Source organism: Lampetra planeri, chromosome 26, assembly GCF_965212315.1.
Source record: "Lampetra planeri chromosome 26, kcLamPlan1.2.h2, whole genome shotgun sequence".
NCBI classification, from domain to species: Eukaryota; Metazoa; Chordata; class Hyperoartia; order Petromyzontiformes; family Petromyzontidae; genus Lampetra; species Lampetra planeri.
Genome location: NC_136132.1, coordinates 1165271 through 1184458, shown reverse-complemented (window position 1 = coordinate 1184458; position 19188 = coordinate 1165271). Strand labels below are relative to the sequence as shown.

At 41.8% G+C, this 19188-nt stretch overlaps 1 protein-coding gene across 1 annotated transcript; it reads left to right on the top strand.

The window, feature by feature from the left end:
- Positions 1-3546: 3546 nt before the first annotated feature.
- Positions 3547-19027, top strand: VPS35 (VPS35 retromer complex component). Its single transcript, XM_078606411.1, has 17 exons — positions 3547-3628; positions 5657-5743; positions 6161-6257; positions 6727-6850; positions 7029-7211; positions 7535-7748; positions 7936-8019; positions 8189-8298; positions 8458-8554; positions 8712-8860; positions 9397-9604; positions 10722-10877; positions 12473-12595; positions 12760-12939; positions 13446-13685; positions 15835-15978; positions 16210-19027. Exons 1-17 carry the CDS (start codon positions 3626-3628, stop codon positions 16387-16389), a joined length of 2379 nt encoding a protein of 792 aa, XP_078462537.1. The 5' UTR covers positions 3547-3625; the 3' UTR covers positions 16390-19027.
- The last annotated feature ends 161 nt before the right edge of the window (positions 19028-19188 follow it).

Genomic DNA, 19188 nt, shown 5'->3' with positions numbered 1-19188 from the left:
TTTGCGAAAATTATTTGCCCTAAGGCTGTGAGATCTAAATGTTTGGTTTTTTTCTCTCAGCAATGTAGTAGGCGTGTATTGATTCAGCAAAGTAAAGGCAAGCTACCCAATGTGTTGTCGTGTTGTCCCAACACGTGCCGTCAGGCATGGTGCCTGACGTTTTGCTACGCTTACTGGGAGCTTCAGGAACTGCATTCAGTTCTTGAAGAAGCTCCCCGGCACATGGAAAAGCTCTCAAACACGCGGAATGGAATGTCAGACATCGTGTTGAATAAAACGCGGTACAACCTAAAAACTTAGTAATGTAAAGTTCAACTTTATTAAAAAAAATTATACGGCATTGTGCGTTATGCTACCACCCTTCTGATGGGACTAAATTGTAGGCCATTGACTCAGGGTCAACTCTTAAGACGAGATCGGTTCATCGGCTGTTAATTTGCAAGGTCCCAAACGCCCAATTGTTTAACCTAATTTAAATTGTGTTACTGTTTTACTGAAATAACGACGGAATTGCCATTGTGGAAGTTATCACTTTTCTTTAAACTGCAAAGTAAAAACTTAATTTGGGCTCCTTGAACAATGTTTAATGTGCTACCTGTGAAAGAAAAAAAAAGTTTAAAACGTAAAGTGTGGTGTTCCTGGTTGGGCTGCACGTTAATTACTGTATATCTTTTCTCAATCTTTCGCCATGCACTACTGCGGGAATCTTCAGGAGTTTAATTGATAATCTCACCTAGTATCCTAAATGTGCAAAGACTCGGGCGAGATGACATCATTCAACTCCTGAAGATGCCCGCAGTGTTGCGTGGTGACTTGAGAAAGCTCAACACGCAGCATGACCCTTAACACCACACTTGAGATTCACGTAAAATATGTAATTGAACTCACTAAAACAATGAATCCATGAGTTAATAATGAAGATACTGTATATTAAAGAATGGGTTTATTATATTTACCTGCTGTGGATTGGATTACAATGCTTCTTTCGTACGTCTAAGTTTGGTCCTGCATGTTAAAAAAACATTGCGTCAAAAATCATACATTATTAAATGGTGGCTTACGCATGAATTGCACAGCTTATTGAAAGTCAATTTAATTAATGCAAGTATACAGTTGACTTTTAATGATATTGCTTCACCACCCAGGGATCAATCATGATTTGATCCGTACTAAAATCAGGCTAAGATTTAGGTGAGTGCAGTAAGTCCTCTACAGATCTCCACTCGACGATAAGCCGCCAAAATATCAAGGGAAGTAGAATTGTGGGCTGTCATTTAGCCAGTCGTGATTTGCGGGAAATTTGGAAAATTGCGTAGACCGTTGACTCTACCCAAATTGGAGCGTTAGTTTAGTTCACAGTTTTGAGTATCAGTGAATAGTTTATAAAGAACGTGTCGCCTTCCATGAAGGTTGCGTATGATGGGGTTGTGAGGTTCAGATTAATGGAATGGCAGTTACAGTTTCTGTTAACTTATTGTTGTAATCAATATGTCTGTTTGTGTAAGTCTACATGGAGAACTAATAAAGAATGTCAAATATAAATCTTTCCATATTGTTATATTCCTTTGAAAAAATCATTAAATGTTACAAACAACACGTTTTAGCCGTTGACGGTAGAATGCGAATACAGTATGAGCATGAATCTAAATTGCCAAAATATATTTTACGGATTATTCTAACATAACTACATTTACTCAGGCATGTCAGTGGGCACTGGCATAGTTTAGCAACATCAATGAGCCAATCACAGTCACTTGTTTCACTTGCCCTGTGGGTGTGCTGTCACAAAGCCACATCAGACCCTCGGAGTTAATAGAGGGATACACACACAAACCTTCAATCACTTTGGTAAAACACTAACATTAGTAAGGATACTCTTTGGTTCTTTCGGTAAAGTCACGTAGGTAGAAGAAAAATAATAAAATAAAATAATAAAATAATATATCACGACGTTTCGATCACAACACAAGCGGTCGTCCTCAGGCGTAAAAAATAATCCAGCAGTGGAACTGCTGAACCATTATTATTTTTCTACCTACGTGACTTTACCGAAAGAACCAAAGAGTATGGATTTCCGCAGTCACGAAAGCTTCAAATCAAGATTAGTAAGGATATCCAGATGATTTTACAGGATACCCTGTATGTTTAGTGATTTATAAATAAGTAAAACATGGATTTGAATCACTTTTCTAAATCTCGTCAGCAATGTGGCCTATTAAACATTGGTCTTAAAGTACATGCTGTATCCTGGTTGAACTACATGTTGTTCGACGGTTTTTGGAGGTGAAACTGATGTTTGTCGAATTACCAACGCAGTATTTTCATCGACAACACAACACAGCGTGTTTTAATGCGTAACGATCGCACACGGAATGAAGCCACAATACCAGCAGAAATCCACGCATCGTCATCAGTCATGATGAATCCACTGCTGGCTGAAGGCCACCCTAAACCATCACCGTCTCCCATGGTCCTGCAATGAATGTAACAATCCATCTAGCACCTGCACACGAGCAAATTTGATCGCTCCATCTCCGCAGAGGACATCGACTGGTGTCCCTCCTGTGACAGCCACTCCACTTGCCTCCATCCCTTCTCGTTACTTGTCCTGCCTCAGACAACTTTTATTCAGTCAATCCATGCGTATAGACTATAGAAACAATATGTACAGATAGGTCAGAAATATTTAAAGCCGCTAGCATGGTCAGCATTTGCCGAATGGATCGTACGTTCACTGCTTTTAGAAAAATGTATCAATAGTGAATTGTGGATAACTTAATAAATGTGGAACTATCGCCAACAAAAAAATGAAATTATATTTTGTCCAAAGTTAGCTGGTGATGCTGGGTAGACAGTGGAACACAATTAAATATAAAAACAATTAAAGTAGAAACATTAAATAAGGGACGTTTCAGGCAATAGCCCTTCTTCATAACAAACGTTATGTCCATCGGGTTGCCTTTTCCGCACACCATATACTCTCTATACCCACAGCTATGTACACAGAGGTATATTTGACGTGGTGTGCCGGGTGCCAAGCATTTTCTGGCTCAAATGAAGCCCTGGCGGATGAGCGAAAGGGAATGTGTGGTGGGTTCACTCTCCCCAACACACCGCCGGTGAGTGCTGAAGCAGCGACTCATTGGCCACGTTTTGTGTCACGTGACAAGGCGAACTGATTGGGCCGCGTGGTGAACATTGGCTTCGCGTTAAACCACTTCCGGCAGAAGTCTTCCGCGCACTGGAAGATGCCCCCCAACCCCTCTCCCCCCACCACCCTCCCACCACTCCCACACCCCCCCACTACCCTCCCCCCACAACCCCCCCTCTCCCACACCCCTCCTCCCCACCACTCCCGCACCCTCCAACCCCCCCCCCACCGCGCGTACACGAGAAATGAACGCTGACGTCAACCTTAGCGGCGTGACGTTGGCGTGCGCGACGACGTCACGAACAACGACGAGATGACGTCGCCACTGCCCCAACCATCCAATCGGCGCCCGCACGCCGCCCCTCACGACCCCGCCCCTCTCGTCGTCGTCCCCCCCCGCCCGCCCCCACCCCCCGCGACGCAGTCACATGACGAGGGCGCAGATCGGACCCGAGCGGCCAGGCCTCAGCGATCATGGTAAGTTCTAACATCCCTCACAAACGTCTCGGATTGCTTCAGCAATTATTGTTTCGCGTCACGGTACACGGCGGCGCGCTTGGGCGTCGACCGTGCACATGGAGGGCGCCGCTGGGTCAACGCGGTGTGGGCGAGAAAGGCGAGCGGTTTTGAGGGGGCCCCATCCGCTAGGCCGCTACGGTCCCTCCTGTGTTGTTTAGTTTCCCTGCCGGGCTTGGGAGCGGGAAGTTCCGTAGGGCGATAGGCGCCTCCCTCCTCCCCCGTCAACTATTAAATGTAATGCAATTTTTTTTTATTAATAATCGACTAAATGCCACCGTATCTCCGGATTGTACCAGTAAAGACCACTGACATTTTGATGTTGAGAATGATTAAATGTACATGTTAAGTGAGGGAAGAGAACTATACCATGTAAGGCACTGCGAGAGTTGGACATAGAGAACAGAAAGGGACTCAAATCTGCACGTGAATATGGGGATTGATGTCAGAAGGAGTCGCGGATGGCCAGAAGATGGGCGTTCCACACTAGCGGCATGCAGCAGAGATTTACTTTCCAGTCAGTGGATCTTGACTGAGGGTTCAGGCAGGATGCCTTGCTGACTGAAGCAGAGGGCACAAAGAGGGGGGCAGAGCGAGATGAAATGGGAGAAGTTATTGCCAGGGAGGCTATGGAGGTTCTTGAAGCTGGTGAAGATTTTGAGCGATAAGAGTCAAGAGGAGAAGAGAAGTAGCCAAAGGGTAATATGGAGGTATTTTTAAGGAAGTTAACGCCATCCTGCAATTGATCTGAGATTGGAGTGAGAGCCGACAGAAGGATCTGAAGACTTGAGATGGTCTGCTCTCGATTATGGTCACGAGTGAGAAGATTTGCAGTGACGTTCCATATATATCGGCGTTCTTCATTGCAAGGCCCGCAGGCCACTGGCGACCTCTTGTGGCCTTTAGTGCGACCCCCATCATGCTGTCAACCGCAATGCTTTCAAATGTGTCGCGGTTGTCCCACTGATGTCTTGAAGGCGAAAGTGGCCCACTTCTGGAAATTCGTGAAGAACACTAACACTGGTCTAGATCATTTTCAGGTTAAACATTGAAGAAGCCATAGAGATGTATTGCAGTAGTCACTGTTGAATTGACAGATCAGAAGTCCATATCTTCATCCTTTATTTGTGTAATTTGTCTTCCCGTTACTGCAGTGCATTTAGCTGCATTATTAATAATTGCATACCGTACTATACAACTTTAACCATTGCCTCCCGTGAATTTGAGAATGTGTTAAATGTAAAGTACAATCCTGTACTCTTCCTTTAAATCTCCTCCGCTTGTTCAGTTTTCCGTTTGGAATTTGTCACAAGTGTGTTTGAATGAGTGTTATGTAAGAGACCAATTTTATACATGATGCATTTCATTTGCTGTGTCATAGTTCTATGTTGTCCTCTAAATTATGGACGTTTAATTGTGTTGAAGCTTCCCTGAAAGGGCAAAACATGTTTGTCCTGTAGTCTTCTTGAAAAAAAAACTCCCTTCAGGAATGTAACTTCTTGTTTGGTTTGTACCTTGCTGTAAGTAAAAGTTAATAATTGCAAGGCGCGAGCTTTTATTATTACAACCTGAAAATGAAATAAAATTAGCAGTTGTGCTTTAAAAAGGAACTACTGTACAGTATTTTCCTTTTCTGTGTTGTGCCCGACACAAAAAATAAGTAGTTTTTTATGTTTTTACATTTTCATTCGTAGATATAAAAACTTACAGGAACTGTTTGTGATTATTTTTGCAATTATTTTATAGGGCTGTTAAAAGGGCTTTAATTAAATATCCTTATTTCACGTTATCCTGTTAAAATTTGAAAATCAGGTAAAACAATGTGCCGTGTAAAGTCTTGTGTTGTATGAACAAGCTTAGAAATACTTATGCTGGTGTGCATTTTGCGATTGAAATGTTAAAAAGCGGTTGTCGGCATGGCTAGAAATTTGCCAGGTTTATGCTGGTGGAACAGAGCGGGTTTAGCTTACGCTTTAGCCTGTGATATAGGGATCTGCCCAGGAAGAACAAGAGAAGCTGCTGGATGAAGCCCTGCAGGTGGTGAAGGTGCAGTCCTTCCAGATGAAACGGTGCCTGGTAAGGCAGTTTTTCTTTTCTCAAACGAATGTTGTTTTTCATTACAAACGGTTCACCCCATTGCTACGCACAGTGAATTAATGTGTGGAAATCACATTTTTAGTTAGAACATTTGCAAAAGTTAATCGGTTTATTTGATGAAAGAGCTGTATGAACAGGGTTGGTTTTGGTAGCGTACGGTAAAGTGGGGCTACCTGTCCACTTCCATTTTTCACACTAATAAGATACAAATTAAGTTATCTCATGCAAAGCTGAAGAATCCTTTTTCATTCTTTCCAAAATGGTGTTACACTCTGATGTGCACTGTCTTGTTCCATGTGGTTTCAAAATATTATTTGTGAGTATAACACGAGGGAAATGGGTATTTTAGCAAGCATCTACTTTTTTCTTATAAATGTATATCTGTTTTTGTGAAAGGACAAGAACAAGCTTATGGATGGACTGAAACATGCATCTAACATGCTGGGGGAGCTCCGTACATCTATGCTGTCTCCAAAGTGCTACTATGAGCTGTGTATCCTTTTAACTTGATTTGCTATTCTTCCAGCTATTTTCAGTGTTGGTTTGCATACCTCAAATCGTATTATGATGAATACATAAAGGTAATTTAGGAGCTTTCGTGACTGCAGGAATTATTCTTTGTTTTTTTTTCGGTTAAGTCACGTCTAAAAATAAAATATTTAATTTATTATTTTATTTTTAGACGTGACTTAACCGAAAAAAACCAAAGAATACATAAAGGTACTGTTTCACTTGTATTATGAAATGCCTTCATTCACATGACCGCACACATTTGGCTACTGTCGCACATCTTAGAATGAGCAGTGCTTTCTAGAATTGGCACAACGCTTTGTAACGAATCGTTTTTAGTTTACTGTTACGAAACCGATATGTTACGCTATAGTCTAGGACACACAACGGTGTCATTGTTAATTAAATTCATATTGTATTATTACACTCCCTGACGCCTGGTGGGTGCACAGACATGGCTGTGACAGATGAGCTTCATCACCTGGAGGTGTTCCTTATTGACGAGTTCACGAAGGGTCGGAAAGTCGCCGATCTCTATGAACTGGTGCAATATGCCGGAAACATCATCCCCCGTCTGTGAGCATCTTCTCTCCCATACATCGCAGTAATAGTGTCACCAGGAGCTTACCACGGAACCAGATGGTTGCATTTCTAGTTTCAACAATGTTTCTAAATCTTTGTGACGATCAGCATAGTGCCATTCACCCAGAACATTATCATTGTTAACATTTGGCCATGCACTTTCCAATCTAAGGTACTTGCTGGTGACTGTTGGGGTGGTCTACATCAAGACATTTGCGCAGTCACGCAAAGATATATTAAAGGACCTGGTGGAGATGTGCAGGGGAGTTCAACATCCCCTGCGCGGGCTCTTTTTGAGAAACTACCTGCTGCAGTGTACACGCAACGTGCTGCCGGATGAGGGAGAGGTTACCGAGTGAGTACTGTTACCACTCCTTTCTATTTGTTCACCAGTATGTGTACATTTGTAATATCATCTGTAAACCACAGGATCTTACCTCTATTGTGCATTTAAACTATTTTTAAGTATATGATCATCATCATCATCTATGATTAAGAAATGTTTTCTTCAGGCACATTGGTATTTTGCTTTTCATTATTCCAACATGTTTTCATGCACCTCTTTAGTTCTTGATTTAAGAGGGATTTTACGTAGCTCAATGTAATCTACGATATTTATGTAAATAAGTCAGGGACACGGTAAATGCAACATTTTCTTTCCTCTGCTACCCCCGATAGTGACAAGGCGACGGGTGAGATCGGAGACTCGCTGGACTTTGTGCTGCTCAACTTTGCGGAGATGAACAAGCTGTGGGTGCGGATGCAGCACCAGGGGCACAGCCGTGAGAAGGAGAAGCGCGAGCGCGAGCGGCAGGAGCTGCGCATCCTCGTCGGCACCAACCTGGTGCGGCTCAGCCAGCTGGAGGGCGTCAATGTGGACAGGTTCAAGCAGGTCGGTGACCTCTTTCAATTGTTTTGTCTCCACATGTAGGCCACTCGCAAGAGAGTACCCTTGTTGTATTTTTCACTTTAGGCATTTCATTGTTGTGCTGTCTGTATGGTTGATGTGCTGCTTGCTTCGTTTACAGAATGTTACGAAATATTTTGGTCAATTAGTAAATGGAATGTGTTTTTTTAAGGTGGTGCTGCCCGGAATTCTGGAGCAAGTAGTGAATTGTAGAGACGCCATCGCACAGGAGTACCTGATGGAATGCATCATACAGGTGTGTGCTGGCCAGAGCCTTGTTGCTTTCCCTGCATATTCACTTGAAGCAGTAATTACAGATGCAGAGCTGAAATAGTTGTTTTCTAAAAGCAGCCATCCACTGCACCCAAAAATATTGTTCCCCGTAGCAGTTGCACACAAATAATCTCTGTTCATAATCTCTGCAGGTGTTCCCTGATGAGTTCCACCTCCAGACCTTGAATCTCTTCCTCCGAGCATGTGCCGAGCTTCACCAGAATGTCAATGTCAAGAACATTATTATCGCCCTGATTGACAGGTGTGTGTTGAGATATTGAGTTCACACTCTTGTAATGCAGGGGCATGTATTTGAATAGCTGCCTACACACTTTGCTGTAAAACCTGCTTCTTAGCGAAGGGGTAAACCAGCTTTTTGTGTCAAAGAGCTCAAGTGAAGTGATCATGTTCTTTGCTGCAGACTCGCTCTTTTTGCACACCGTGAGGATGGGCCTGGCATTCCACAAGAAGTGAAGTTGTTTGACATCTTCTCGCAGCAGGTCGCAACTGTCATTCAGGTACATAATAAATGGGAGTAAGTCTTCAACAGACTTTGTTTTAATACATACTATACATTGTGCCCTCTTTATGCAATTGGTGTAAATGGTGCCACTGAGATTTCCAGGCACAAATGCTTAATTTCATGTTGGTTGTAACTGTACTGTGGAATTGCAGTCCAGGCAAGATATGCCCACGGAGGATGTGGTGTCACTACAAGTGTCTCTGATCAACCTGGCGATGAAGTGCTACCCAGACCGAGTGGATTATGTGGACAAGGTCCTGCAGACTACAGCTGACATTTTTGGCAAGCTCAACCTGGAGCAGTGAGTCAACCTGTGTTTTACGAATGGTCAGAATAATGTTTTCATAAGTTTGGCTGTATTTAGTAAATAATAAGTACTGCCGACATCTTGGGTGTGTATCCAGGAAGCTGCCCGTGATTACGCCGGCTTCGCAAAGTTGTTAGTTGATGGTCTCGGCCTGGTCAATAATGAATTTGTTGTTGCACTCGTAAACGTCTCTTTTTGTAGTAGAGCGGGTGGCAAAGTGCTGCCCTGTAATGTTGAGGTTTCAAAAGTAGTTCTGTGATATCTCCTTCCATGGACTGTTCTCTAACATGCGGTGCTGCCCTGCGAGAGTTCCAAACAGATTCTTCATCTCATAACACCCGATAGTACAATTAGGATAACATCGTTTTTTTATACACGTGAAGCTCATGAAAACTAAATGCATTTACGAATATTGTTTAAATTAACAGTTAATTGTGGAGAAGATGTATGCGCTGCCATTACTAATACAATGCATTCAAGACTTGAGAAGAAAAGTAGAAATTAAAATTGGTTTTCTTGTGTTTTTGCAGTGTGGCCACGAGCAGTGCCGTGTCCAAGGAGCTGACGCGTCTACTAAAGATCCCGGTGGACTCGTACAACAACGTGCTCACCATCCTGCAGCTGAAGCACTTCCGCCCGCTGTTCGAGTACTTTGACTACCAGTCGCGCAAGAACATGAGCTGCTATGTGCTGGGAAATGCCCTTGAGCATGACACCAATGTCCCCATGCAGGATCAGGTTAGCTTGTGACCCCCCCTCCCCCTTGTCTCTGTGTGGGATGCATGCGTCTCATACTTATTATTCAGAGGTGCTTAAAGACATGTATATTGTGCACATTTGAAGAATTATGCTTTGCATCAAAGTCATAAATATACAGGCTGGATTGTCAAGTAGTGAAATAGTTTTTATGGGTGCGCCGAGGTGGTGAGATGTTCACTGCCTTGCCTAGCATACAGGAGGTCATGGGTACGATCCCGACCCTGACGCTTGTATATTTGGAGTTTTCATGTTCTCTCTGTGATCCTCCGGTTTTCCCTCCACATTTAGAAACATACATTTATAGTATTTGGCTGCTATAAATTTCGACGTGATGAGCCACTTCATTGAGCTATCATTTGTAGGCATGTCGCCTCTGAAAAAGAGCTATAATAGCTCCGTTGGCCTTGCCTGGTAAAATGTAAATAGTTTAATCGTTTTAATGAAAAGCTGAAAAGACACTCTTTGAAGCGAATATTTATTTTATACAGCGATATTATCAATAGTTATTTTTAGGCTAGAGAAAATTATCCATTAAATGGAGTTTTTTTGTAATTACATAAATAACGCATAATACAATGTGGATGACAAGAGGTTCAATATAACCGCTGTAAAAAAATACTTGTTGTCGATATAAACTTGTGAACATGAATGTTGTACAGTGTGGAACCCAAAATACAAATAACATACTTTATAGATGTGCACCTGCAGTGTTTCCCAGGCTATGGATACACGTCATCAATGAGGACAAAAACCAAGATCATAACATCAGTCGAAAGCTTTGCTCTGCAGTGATGTCATTAAATGGAATATGTTAAAACATGTGGAAGTGATGTCACTAAATTGCCAATTATGCACTTAATGTTTGTAAACTCTTTATTTCTTATCAAACTTTAGCACTCGCGTCTAATAGACCATGTCTAATAGCCCAGCACACACCCTAGGTATGTATCTACAAGTTTAACGCGTAGGCTTTAGTATGACAATGAATCTACAAGATAAGATATTTATTGTCATTGGTGCATGATCTCTACAGGAAGTCCAAAATTGTGAACTGTGGCATCGTAGTGACATGGAACCCTCTTGCCATCCCGCCCAGGTGGACTCGCTGCTGACCCTCGTCTCATCGCTGGTGCAAGACCAGCCAGACCAGCCAACTGAGGAGCCGGACCCCGAGGACTTTGCCGAGGAGCAGGGCCTGGTGGGGCGCTTCATCCACCTGCTCAAGGCTGAGAGCCCTGACCAGCAGTACCTGGTACTGCACACATACACTCCTCATTGAAACTTTTAAACACTTACCACCATTGGAATATAAAGTGATGGCCTACATTTAACAGGCTCCTGCACTCACCACAGCAAGTTGTAATGGTGCATGCCTGTAATCCAGCGCTTAGGAGGCAATGGTAGTGTATCAGGCTGATTCGTAAAACTCTCCAAACTGCTGGGGGGCCAGGAGATGATAGTGCACTTTATGGGTTTGTGAACCTGTCTGCAGAATTTAGTTATCCTCTTGTTCAAGTCGGTTTTCTCCATTTACTCTTGCACTGTTTTCCTTCAGCACATAAAAAAGTCTTATAATGAATTGGCTAACTCACCTAAAACAGTCTTGAAAACTGAGTGAAGCTCTCCTGGATAGTATTTCAGCACAATAACTGACATATACTTTGAGAGTGAGTGCATAATAAACCACTTCTCTTTAAAGGAATATAAGAGAATAAATACACAGTTTACTGCATGTGCTTAACCTTTTTTTTAGGGCGAGCAGGTCTTTAGGGCTCTCCATCATATCTCGTTTAAAATAGTCAGGAACATGCACTTATTTTGCAGGTCATTTTTGGACTTTGCTAAATATGGATCTAACCATCATGTATTTTGTCTACTTTATGCTTATCTAATTGTGTATTTTGGTTGTATGCCACACACTGACGTTAATGCAATTCAAATTATGAAGAATATTCAATTCATGCCACCGCAGCGTTGTATATTATTCATGTATACCAATAGGAAAGTATGTATCCATGCATATGATTTGCCCTTAGAACATCAAACTCGTGCATCATCAGAATCTATATACTCGTAATAAGCTTCTCCTCTGTGTGTTTGTGTTTATGTATCTTTGTCTGAAGAACTCTTAGACTGCTCCATCCATCTCGGTCAATGAGGTATTATTTATGGGCTTATGACATGGAGTATGCGATCAAGGTTGAAATTACAAAAAAATAATACCTTTCACCCAATAATTTGGCTTATCAGCCCTGGTGCATGACCTGAGCCCTGCAGTCCTTAACAATAAGATCACAGAGACATGTGCCATTGGTGTGTGCGGTGAGCCAGTGAATCTCAACGGGCTTTCCATTATATTTAGCTGATGTTGGAGGCATACATCATGGGTGTCGGGGTGCAATATTCTGGCTTGCCAGAAGAATACAGGATAGCAAACGTGGACCCCACCTGTTCTATCTTTATGGGTTCTCTCTGACCTGTAAACACATTAATTTGGTGGCAACACCTCAATATATAGAGGACTACAGAGCTTGGGGATTTTTGCACCAGCTCACAGCCTGGCTGCCTTTCCTGCTTGTCTTTGGTTCCTTGTACCTCGAGTAATTCTCTTTTTTCAAAAGTGAGTGAACACTGTGCGCATTGCAAGTTGACATTATTATAAACTGGTGAGTGGTAAAGAGAAGGTTGCGTTGATGAGTGGTCAGTGTCAGGTGCCTGGTGAATGTCTGACATGGGTCAGGTGAATGTCGTGTCATGTGAGTTTCACGTCTCCCCATCTGTATATCGGGCTGCACACTTGTTTTATATAGACCAACATAAGTCATGGTGTTACTCTGTCCCTCTCAGATTCTAAACACGGCGAGAAAACACTTTGGAGCCGGAGGAAACCAAAGAATACGGCATACTCTGCCACCCCTGGTTTTTGCTGCTTACAGACTGGCCTTCTGGTACAAGGAATGTGCGCAGATGGTAAGTGAGAGAAGATGGAAAGAATGTGTTAACGGTGATCTCGGCCACATGCTGCAGTGGATATATTACGTGCTGCACCATTTCCCTGTCATAATAAACATTCCTAGTTTTTAAATTATTTTCATTTAGAAAATAATATTGAATATCTATTGATCTACTTGCAGGATGACAAGTGGGAAAAGAAATGCCAGAAGATCTTCACATTCTGTCACCAAACCATCGGTGCTCTGATCAAGGCAGAGCTTGCGGAGCTTCCTTTGCGCCTTTACCTCCAGGGGGCTCTTGCAGCTGGAGAGATTGCCTTCGAGAACCACGAGACGGTCGCTTACGAGTTCATGTCACAGGTTCGTTTGCGTGCTCTCTTGTGAGGGCTTGAACCACAGCAGTTGGGGCTGGTGACATTTTGAAATGTCCGCAACTGACATTTCAGAATGACTGACGTCGCATGGAAATGTATGTCGGTGCAATCGTTTTCCTCTGACTCATGCCTATAATTCGGTACGACAGAGGGACAAGGATTGGCAGATCATATAGGTCAAAGTATAGAATATGAATTCTACAATCTGTCTTTGCATATATGTGAATATTGTCTCTCATGCATGGGTTGTCTCGGTCTCTGGTGCCCTCTTATATGCCACTTCAAAAATATCACAATTCAGAACATGAGTGAAAAGGTCTTGATACTTGAGGCTTTTTATTGGAAAAGGAACAGGCATAATTTTCAATTAAATTATTGTGGTTAGAATTGAATTTTGGTTGTAATTTTTTACATTTAGCTGTTGGCATGATTTGATTAGATTTTTCTTACTTTGCGCGCACACATTCAGGAAACAAATTTGTCGATTTGCAGGCGTTCTCGTTGTACGAGGATGAGATCAGCGACTCGAAAGCGCAGCTGGCAGCAATCACACTCATCCTGGGCACTCTCGAGCGCTGCCACTGCTTCTCAGAGGAGAACCACGAGCCTCTGCGCACGCAGTGCGCCCTCGCGGCCTCCAAGCTGCTCAAGAAGCCCGACCAGTGCCGTGCAGTCACCGTGTGCTCTCACCTCTTCTGGTCTGGCCGCACCACTGAGTCAGGGGGCAATGAGGTAATGTGAACACTCGCTGTCTTTTAGATATACAGGCCTACCCCAGTTTACGCCCAGGATGCATGCGTTCCTGAAAACCTGGACGGTAATCAAAAGTACTTGAATCGAAGCAAAGAGATGGGATGGTGGATCGTAACGTAGTACAGAACATAAACATAGGATGCTCGGTAAGCCATTGCACATCTATATTGCTAAACCATTGGTGTGAAAGGTAAGTGTATATTATTGATATACAGTAGACCATTGATTAACCGGTGGCTTTGGGGGCAAGGAAGTGCCAGATTTTTTTTAAAATGCTGGATAATCACATTTAAAATATCTTATTTTTGCACATTCATGTATTACATGTTTTTAGGTGTTTTATTTGTTCGTGTTTTACATTTGTTTATTATTTGAAATCGCCATTAACATACAAATAGACAAAATATATATCCTGTAAAAGTTGCTATTTACTGTACCGTACTTACCACTCTAATCTCGGAAACTCTGCATGGGGTGATGTACGTACGCGCTTATTTAAAACATGTTTTTGACGCTCGCTGGACCGATGCAGCCTTTAGACCGGTGCTCCGGCAAACACTGAATTACACTCGCTTTTCTCCAGATCGCACTGTATATTTTATTTTTTATTACTGTTGTTATTAGTCACAAAAATATAATATAGTGCAGTATTTTCAATGTTAAGTTTTATGTAGTGTATAATTTACTGTATTTAATATATCACACTGAAATTAAGCATAGCTGCTTTTTTGTCACGCACACAATGCCGATCGCCAAACTGGTACAGCCTTTGGAGCAGTTTTGCCGGATTGGCCCAGGACCGCCAGATAATGTTGAAAGCCGGAAAACCACATGCCAGATAATCGATGATAAACTGTATTGCGATTTCTGCTATTTTGTATTTACTATTATTAGTTTATCATGTAAGACTTATTTTACACTTGTATAAACATAGGTGCCATAGAAACGATATGTGGGGGGAAAAAATATTAACTGTACGTGAACGTATGAAAGATGACTAATCAGAAACGCTAACGCTCTGGCGCCATCTGGTGGATGAATGTCGCCGTGCCACGTCAGCAACGTGGTGTTGCTGTGGCCTGATGAAGCTAGTTGTAATTACTAATGGCAAAACGTTGTACTCAAATTGTAAATGTTGTGGATTTGCTCTCCAACACACCGGTGTGCTGGACTAGTAACGATTTGGAATGTTCTGTTTACGTGACAAACCTTACTAATTGGCTGTGTCGGGTGGTGACGGGTTTAACGAAACATTTATATATTTACGCGATCTAACCCAAAAAAACCTGTATTATGGATGATATTGGTCGCGAAAGTCTGTGTTAAACTAACGTGGTGTTGTTAATGGCAAAGTCGTAAATCTCGAGTACGTTACGGCGAGGTCACACAGTATTTAAAACGGGATTGGGTATCAGTGCGTACAACGGGAGGGCGTGGATCGTGGTATTCCCATCTACTCATTGCCTTTTCCTCCAGTTTGCTTTTGGCGTCACGTCATGAGACAAAGGATTACTTTGGAAATATCACAAAGCAGTTTGCTGCATATGTCAGAGATTGAGCCGTCGAAGAGGTTTTTACATAGGATTTGTGAAAAATATTTAAGTGGAATAAAAAAAAAAATCCTTTCGAGGGTAGGGGGATGCGTTTTCACATGAACGATGAAATATATTGTTGCATTACCTTTACACCAGTGTAATTCTCAGATCTGGAATTTAGCCAAATAAAGTGCAAAACCATACTTAATATAATGTTGTATTATGCGATCATTCATTACCAAACTGATAACATTAGCTTACTGCACTTGAGAACCCAGTTTAGTCAGACAGCTGTCCAGATTTGAGCCCAGAATCTGAGCAGTGGGGCTCCGTGCCCTGACCTTGGCGACCTGTCCACGTCTGTCTTGTGCTTTACAGAAAGATTGTGGTGTCCTATGCAACCCAGTGCACTTATCATTACGTAATTACGGAATGTGTATAATAGTGTTTTTTAAGTAGTGCATAGCCATGCCGTTTTATATATTTTGTAATTATATCATTTTAGAAACGATGCACATGTATCGCATCATTCAACTTTTGCTTTGTAACTATTAAAGAAAAAAACTTGCATATCTTTCCGCATTCCATACTAGCTCCGTGATGGGAAACGGGTCATGGAGTGCCTGAAGAAAGCTGTGAAGATCGCCAACCAGTGCATGGACACCTCCTTGCAGGTCCAGCTCTTCACAGAGATCCTCAACAGATACATATTCTTCTATGAGAAGGGAAATGAAGCTGTGAGTATGGCTTAACACATTTTTGTTCCCGTCATTTACTTTATAAATTTGATAAGTTCAATCAGCAAATGTTCCTTTTTATCTTATGCTCCCCCCCCCAATTCATAATCCATGTACATGGCTTGAAAGATTGTTTTGATTGTAGTTTTATTTTTTAAACTGACAACGCGTACTGGGATCTCACCCTTATACCGACATGTGCAGGCTAACCAAACTGATGTTGCTCTGCAGGTTAGCATCCAGGTGCTGAACCAACTCATCCAAAAGATCCGGGAAGAGCTTCCCAACCTGGAGTCCAACGAGGAGACAGAACACCTGAGCAAGCACTTTCAGAACACGCTGGAGCACCTGCGGCTGCGACAGGAGTCTCCTGAATCTGACGGGCCCTCCTACGACGGCCTTGTCCTGTAACCCCCCCCCCCCCTCCAGCGCCGCTTCTTGTGCCCGAACACCCACACATTCTGTCCATTGCTCCTCTTGCATCTTTCTCAGTCCAGCACTGACCCTGTGCGTCCTCAATGTGCTCCTATTGGGCTCTTGTGCAGGCTGCATGCACTCGTTCACACGTGGCAGTGGCCTGTGTTATTTGGGTGAATTGACACGTGCTGAATGACTTGACTGTACCTTATTATTATTTGGCTCACTTTGCCTTGTTCTGTGCTGTTGGCCTTGTCATTTATTTGCCCATCCCAGTATTGATGGTTGTTTCGTGATAATCTCTCACAGATTACAAACTAATATTTCATAACATCTGTTGCACTTTTTGTTTCTCAACTTGCATGCCGAAATTATTTACCTGGCAGAGAAAGATGCATTAGGAATGTGCCTTATTCAAATTTACATTACAAGTATGACATTCTTAACATCACTTGAGTCCTTTATTTTGTCTGGGCCTGTTTAATATTTTCCCCTTAGACAATGCATGTTAGATGTAGAATCTACATGAATCTGTAATCTGGGCACAAACTTTATTTAGCAAATATTGTTGATCCATAATTGAATAGCTACTACCAGCCACCCATATCCTGTTTAATATTGTTGCAGATATATGTTTAGTTGCTTAACCTCTGCACATTTCTGTAGGAAGTAATTGCCAAACGTTGTAAAGGACTTGTTTACTGAAATCAGTGGATGTTCATGCTTTATTGCCATGTTTAAAATAAAATAGGAAAAACAAGTCAGTTTCTATGTGATTTTCCATGCTTTTTATTATAAAAAAAATTGGACACAGTATTTACTGTCCATAATATATGTCACAAGCTCAAAAAACAGCATTAGCAGATTAATGTTCTGGATATATTGCTTCTCAACCAATATTAATTGGTGATGGATATATTGCTTCTGAAGAGTTGTAGCTTTTCAGACTGTAAATTATTACATTCTCTTATGTTGAATGTTAACCGTGGATACTGGGGCCATTTGTGATGAGGGTTGACATTTTCTGTCCTACCAGAGTTGACTTTCCAACTGCTTTGCATTGAAAACTGTCACATGTCCGTGTTGTGCTTGAGTTGATGGCTGCATTTAGGGTCATTGGCATGTTGGATGAGAGTTCACTTGTTGAAAGGTGTTATACGAGTGTTTTGAAACAGGTGTGGGATCTAATCGTTGGACATGGGCTACTACTTTGGAAGGGAGTAGTTTTTTTTGTTTTACTTACAAATTATGCTACTATGTTATAGCCAATTCAAATATGTACTCAGTGTTGGTATGGACCCAATGCTTTTTCTTGTGCAAATTTTTATTTTGTAACTAATCCCATCGGTAAATTGTGTACAGAGGAATTCTATATTTCTCTTGCAACAAGTTGTGATCGTGATTTAATGAAGTTTTCTTGTTGGGCATCATTATGTTTGTTTGTCTTGTCATATATCTACAAATGTTTTGAGTATCTTTGAAAAAATGTGTAACTTAGATACCTTTAAAACTTCCAACACTTGTGCAGTTTAATTATCACTGTTAGTGTAACAATATGAACACAACTCTTTCCAGTGTCATTTCCGTTTATGTGGAGAGGTTAAAAGCATGGATGAGAAATTCCGAGAGTAAAATCACGTTCCAAGCATTAAACTAATTTTCAGGTTGCAGTTTTGTTTCTGTTGCAGCTAAGCTGATGGAAGGAATTCATGATTTGTAAAAATGAACCACTTCGAAGTGGGGTGCACTGCTTTGGCGTACCACTGGTACTCGTTTCGCGTTAGGAAAAGAGTAATCGACATTTTGTTAGTCGATGCATACGTTTACCCATAGGGCTGTACGGTAGGGGCATGTAGCCATGTCATGCGAGTGTCGATGATTTTAACGGTGAAAAATTATTCGGTCGGAACAATGGTAAATATCTTGAAATGGACCAGAATCCAGTTTATCAGTCGTCAAACGTATTATTCTATACCAGCAGAAAGCATTGTAACAATGTTGGTGAGACATCAGTGTGCCACTTCTTTCACTTAACAAAAACCTCATGGCGCTTATGACCTCACCAACCCTTAATTTTCCTGATTACGTCTCCCCTCTGAAGCCAAACAAGTAAAATGCAGGTAAGTACTTTAAGGAGTAATAACACCCCACATGTTGATGAATACTCGCAAGGCATTGGCTGCCCGCTGTCCTAAGTACACAAAACCTCGGGGTTTTGTTCTTCTATTGAGTCATGTATTGGTTTATACAGTAGTTAGTTATTGCCTGTGCACGCTTGCATGCACAAGTTATAGTCTCCCCTAGGACTGAAGATCGGGGAAGAAGGGTTGGATTGTATGTCTTAAAGTTGAGATGCAGCAAGACGGGCATGCGGTGTGTTACATTGACATAGGCAGCTGTTTGCTTGTGTAATTGCAGTACTAAATTACAACGTGGATGTTACTTTAATCGGACAGTCATGGAAATTATAAGTTCCCGAACACACTTTGCTGATGAAAATGTTAATTCCCATTTAAATTCACTTAAATGCATTCACTTTAGTGTAGTGCAAATGTATAGACCTTGATTTATTTTGCATGTTAACATTGTTAACAGTACCATGCAAATATTCAATAAAGTGTAATGGATTACGGATTGAATGTTGTATTACTTCCTAATGTGTAAGGGGATCCGTAAGAGCTGTGTTCATGCTTTGGATCTTGATGATTTTGAATTCTTTATAAGATTGCTCAATTGTACACTTGGGAAGTTCATGCAAATTATGTTTTCAATCCACCAAATGGCGATAGCATT